The sequence below is a fragment of the Solenopsis invicta genome, chromosome 3 (assembly GCF_016802725.1).
Source record: "Solenopsis invicta isolate M01_SB chromosome 3, UNIL_Sinv_3.0, whole genome shotgun sequence".
Taxonomy (NCBI): Eukaryota; Metazoa; Arthropoda; class Insecta; order Hymenoptera; family Formicidae; genus Solenopsis; species Solenopsis invicta.
The window spans coordinates 15,904,158-15,910,142 of NC_052666.1; the positions used below are offsets into that span (position 1 = coordinate 15,904,158).

Below are 5,985 nucleotides of genomic sequence, written 5' to 3' on the forward strand. Positions count from 1 at the left end.
GCAATTTTTCAATAATTAAAAATAATGCAATAGCAATTTTACGACAATGTACAACTGTTGCAATAATTTCATCCATCTTATCTATCTCATCCATATTTAAGCGTGCCGCTTCTATGAAACAAATTTCAGTTGCTCAGCCCGTACGAAAACTCACACCGTGTGAAGCCACGGCCAGTAGCCAGTACCATTGCCCGTACGGTAGCAAGTAAGAAAATCCAATTAGAAATCCAGTAAGAAAAAACGTATCGTCTGCGGCAGGCTTTAGAGAAAGAAATTTACATGGATTTTACGATAAGATAAATAATGAATAACCCCATCAACTACTGCCGACGCTGGAAAGTTGGTTAGAAACGAACATTTTAGCTTCAACCATAGATAAAGTTACATAGAGTGAACACGAACAAAACGAGTGTCGAGCGTTTCAGCATCGTATGAAAAGGTATCTTTACATCGAGCACTTGATACGCGTACTATAACTCGTAACTCTCTATTAAATTCTTTCTATTAAATCTTACTTTCGACGATGCGTGTATACATGATATATATATTTAATAATCTCGATTCATATTGTACCAGTTTAGTATACTATTTTTTAAATTTATTGCCAAAATTAAGATAATTTAATAGAAAATTACTATAATAGTACGCCTATTAAGTGCTTGGTGTAAACTAAGACAGTAAGTACATATTATAGGCAATTCAATTACTTTATTATTCAATAAAGCAGATTTTAAGTTTTTTAATAAATGTGGTGCGTCAGCAATAAAAAACAGTTTCTGATTACTATCAACAGGATGAGGTATACAATTTACAATTTTAGAATATTTATTGCTGCCAATGGCACCAAATGTTTTCCACATTTTTAAGTTTACAGGACCCATGTCAGAAGTTATGCTATGAATGTATAGACCTATAGATTCTACTTTTTTAATAATCTCCTATATAATGGGTTTTAATAAAGCACCTCAAGACTATCAGGTGTAAAGTAATAGGCCACAATCATTTTCCATCGAGTAAAAATTCCTCTAATCATAAAAACTAAACAATGAGTAGCTTTTTTAATACGGAAAGGTTCCGATAGCGCACAGTACTATTGCACACAGCCAATCACAGCGGCTGGTGTCTAGTGATATTCTTCTGTTCAAGCGCAATGAGTGGTTGTGAGTGGTTTGTGTGCAATAGTACTGTGCGCTATGGGAACCTTCCCCTTTAATACGACCTAATATTGTCCAAAGAACCAGAAAAACATTATTATAAACCAAGAAAAGAAATAATGGTATCACATATAACGTGTGTGTGTGAGTGTGTGTGTGTGTGTGTGTGTGCGCGTGCGTGCGTATGTGCGTGGGTGCGTGTGTGTGTGCGTGGGTGCGTGTGTGCGTGCGTGCGTGCGTGTGTGTGTGTATATGCCTATTTAAAATGTACCAATTTTAACAGTTTATTACAAAATTACTTTCTAAGTATAAATATTCTGCAAGGCTTTCGGTATTAAATACAAACAACAAATAACGAGGCAAACAAGAGCGGATGAATTTTCATATATAAATTAAATTTAAAAATAGTACACATAGCACAATAATTACTTTCATAATTTTCTTTATTTTTAAAATTACTTTGTTACTTTACTCTTTACTAACTTTACTTTCAAAATTACTTTCATAATTTTTCATCGTTTTTACCTGATTTATCCGGTAGAGTCGACAAACCAATATTTAAATCTGTTGTTGTGACAATTTGTTGTCCAGTGGTAATGCTCATCTCATCAATGGCAAGCATACAATCTTTGTCTCGATCATCGGTGAAGCGTAATACTTGTTCACGTAAAATGTCAAATGCTTTGTTACAAATACCAGTTTCAAAGTCTATAGTCTTCATTTTTCTTCGAAGTGTGCATTCTGATAGTGAAGAAATGTTCTGCTTCTGTAATTCTTTATAGCCACTACTACCACATGATAATTTCAAGCGGAGAGCTTTTTCGATACTAGCAGTGGACCATCTTGCGCATTTATATTTACAAAGAGCTTCAATTTGATCATTGTTAAATATATTTTTGTATTTAACTTTTAAATTATTATTCTCTTTTACTACCTTTTTATTTTCATACATCAGTTTTTTTACTTGTTTTTTCAGTCTTATTTCAGATTTTAATAATTTGCTCAATTTCATATTTGCCTTCAGAAGCTTTATTTCCATTTCTTGAACTGACACTGATGTATTTATTGGCTTATCTAATTGAACATTTATAGCCGTATTTATTTCCATTTGTTGGACTAACAATGGTGTATTTATTGGCTCATCTGATTGAACATTTATACGTTCTGGTTCCTTGTCCTCTTTGAATGCGTCTTTCTCTGTCAAATTATTAATGGACAAGTGTTTTGCATTGTCTACTTCATTGTTCTCCTTTAATGTAACGGTATTTTCAGTCTAAAATATGTAAACAATTCTCTATTAACTTTAAATCTAATAACATACATAATATCTCAAACCATATACATATATACATTTTATTAAACCTACTACATTTCACTTACATTTGATAAAGCAGGAACTATTTCATCTTTATTCCATATATGAATCGTTGGAACTGCATTATGTTTTAATTTTTTTTTACCATCAATACGTAGTTTTTCCCACATTTTGGGCAAAAAATGTACCTATTAAATGTAAATAATATAGTTGCGATGTTAAAATATGATAAATAACAGAAAAATAAAACTTACTTCACACACAAAATAATTTTTTGATTCATCTAAATCAGGTCGAGCAATGTTTTCAATCCATTGTTGTTTTCTTTCTGGATCTTCTAGGATATAATGCAATGAGTAATCCTTTTTCCAAGAATTGGAACAATTCTTTACGCAGCAATAAAGCATTCTATAATCTATAAAAATATATAGTTATATTTTTATTATTTCCATAACAATTCATTTCATAATCAGATTACTGTGAGGTTAGAAAACATTTGTGTAACTTTTTTTAACTCTTCAATAATTATCCAAATAAGTTTTTAAATTATATATTCAAAAAGTTAATTACTTTACGTTACTTACTTACTTTTCTATTAACAGGAAAAATGAAGAAACACGTAGTCACATCTGTCACATTCATATGCTGGAGCATGAGAGAAACATGCACTCTATACAGAGAGCCTTTATATTTTAGCGGCCAAATCCGCCATTTTTAGAGGCCTGTTGGCCAGACCAAAGAAGTAAAAAGATCAGGAAGGAGCATTTGGCGAGAATCCCATGGTTACTTGAAACGGAAGAAGCCTTCTAGTAACTTCAGTAAATATGGGGATTTTTTGTTTCTAGATTGCTGATTGCCTTTGCAATAGTCGTTCACAACCTCATTTCTACCATGATATAACCCTTTGACTATATAAATATGGACTGCTAGTACCCCTCCCACTTTCCTATGTTTTCGTGTAAGAAAGATCTGCAACGCTTCCATCTCCTAAGTGGCAGAAATGTGAAACAAAAAAGCGAGACAGCAATAGTAGAAAATCAGAAAAGAAAGAGACGGAATACATCGCTTTGAATTTATACGTTCACTCCAAAATATGCGATTATATTTCTGTAAAATAAGAATTAATTTTACTAAATTAAAAGAAAATAAATATAAAATATACACATTTTATTATTAAAGATATATTTAAAAAAATTATATAATTTATATATATATATATATATATATAAAATAATAAAATATATAAAGCAAAAAATAGAAAGTAATTAAAAATAAAAACAAATAAGTGATGTCATATAAATAAAAGGAAGTCTCATTAGAGAACCGTCATTTTCGGGTAATAAAGTGTACAGTATAAATTATTGCCCGCTGAAAATAACAGTTTTAATTAAATTACGTCTTATGAAGTCTTTGTGTTCATTCAACGTAATTATTTTACCTTCATAAGCTAATTTAACGTTCAAATAATATGTAATAATTAATTTTATTATTACATATTTGTGATTCTCTAATATTTCTAGATCTTTAATATGTGTGTCAAAGTTAATAAATAATGTATCTAATCTTAGATTTCTTAATGTTTCTTGAATCATTGTAGGAATTATATTTCTCATTTGTAATTTTTTCTAATTTAAAAAAATTAAAAAGTTTAGGTTACAATGCAATTAGCTAATAACTTACCCAAAAAAATGGTACAGGAATGTGTTTCTCCTTTACACTTTTATATTTGGTTGTTTTACAACCATTTATAAAACAATATACTACCATTGTGTTATATCACTCAATCGCACAAATGTTTATTACTGTCGCGTATAAAAACCACACATCACACCACAGAACATATATTATGAGAAATGAAAGCTCTGTACTTAACATGGGAAACAAAAAAGCACTGCCATCTGATAGTGAAGTGAGAAATTAAATGGATTGTAGAAGGGGGGTCAAGGGAGTCTTCAGAAAAGAGAATAGAAGAAGCTTATTTATGCAGACAATAACCATTAACTTATGCCGGAACCGGTAAAGTTCATTATTAGGATTTCAATGCTTCTGTTTACCGAGGTCTCAATAAACAGTAGCCTTGAAATTCTAGTATTGAACTTTACCAGATCCTGCATAAGTTAAATGTTATTGCCTGCATAAACCATCCGTTAAGGGCCTCGCACATGAAACAAATAACATAACATAAGCATAACATAAGACCTATGGGCCAATGAGCATCCAGCATAAAGTCACCATATTGATTTACCTAACATTTTCATTGGTCCGTTAGTCTTATGTTGTGCTTATGTTATGTTATGCATTTCATGTGCGAGACCCTTTAAGGGCCTCGCACATAAAATGCATAATATAACATAAGCACAACATAAGACCAATAGACCAATGAAAATGTTATGTAAATCAATATGGCGACTTTATGCTGGATGCTCATTGGCCCATCGGTCTTATGTTTTGCTTGTGTAACGTTATGCATTTCATGTGCGAGGCCCTTTACTCTGCATTGTTGGAGAGACCAGTTCATCAATGCTACCACACAAAAATCGAGTGAGCAGATGCTCACTCTTACCAACTTACATCAAGACGTTTTCTGATTGGTCATTTTAACTCCCACTTTTAAGTGGACCCCACTTTTTCCGTGTTACCGGAAACCGCTATATTATAGCGTTTTTTATTGGGAAAACTAGTGCGCACTGAGTGTGCACTCGCCGCTGGCAATTGGACGTTTTGGTTTGCGCGATGACGGTGCCAACGGAAACGCCCAATTACCTGTAGCAAGTGCACATTCAGTGCGCACTAGTTTTCCCAATGAAAAACGCTATTAGTTTCACCCCCGTGCACCACACCATATGTTGTTTTATACTGGAAATCGTCGCTTAGGAGATGATGGCGCTGTAGATGTTTCTTACAGCCTAAAAGAGCCAACTAGCAGTCCATATTTATATAGTCAAAGATATAGCCTATACTCCAAAGTTTATTCGTAATTTTAAAAATTATCGAAATTATTATTAAAAAATGGTGAGTTGTTGTGTGTGTGGCTGTACAAGAAAAAAAACTGAAAATGTTACGTTTCATAAGTATTACTTATTCTTTTTGCATATTCTATTATATATATTATAATGTTTATAGAGATAGTTTTTTACTATTGTATTATAAATAAGCTTTTTTGAAATTATTTTTACACATTTTTATATCAAGAAATAACTGCATTGTTCAAATAAATAAATATTAACATTAAGTTCATTTTTTGAATTTTACTTTATATACACCCACATAGAACTAAAACCTCTAATGGACGTCTAATGGACGTCTGCCGTGGAAGTTCGGACCTTCCAGTGGACGTCCCATGGACATCCAATGGACGGCCACTAGGCATCCACAGTTCCGCATTGCGCACGTCCATTGGACGTCCATTAAACGTTAACAACGGATGTCCATTAGACGTTACGTGGATCATTAATAAAGGGTTCATAGAGCCTTAGTGGATGACAAACCGACGTCACGTGGATTATTAGTAGAGGC

The 5,985-nt window shown here is 32.4% G+C and overlaps 1 protein-coding gene across 1 annotated transcript; it reads right to left on the minus strand.

Annotated features, from left to right (window-relative positions):
- Positions 1-688: 688 nt before the first annotated feature.
- On the minus strand, positions 689-3,467 carry LOC120357131. Its single transcript, XM_039446883.1, has 4 exons — positions 3,058-3,467; positions 2,724-2,884; positions 2,535-2,657; positions 689-2,427 (listed from the first exon to the last, which is right to left on the minus strand). The coding sequence occupies exons 2-4, from the start codon at positions 2,874-2,876 to the stop codon at positions 1,657-1,659; spliced, it is 1,047 nt and encodes a 348-aa protein (XP_039302817.1). The 5' UTR covers positions 2,877-2,884; positions 3,058-3,467; the 3' UTR covers positions 689-1,656.
- Positions 3,468-5,985: the final 2,518 nt, after the last annotated feature.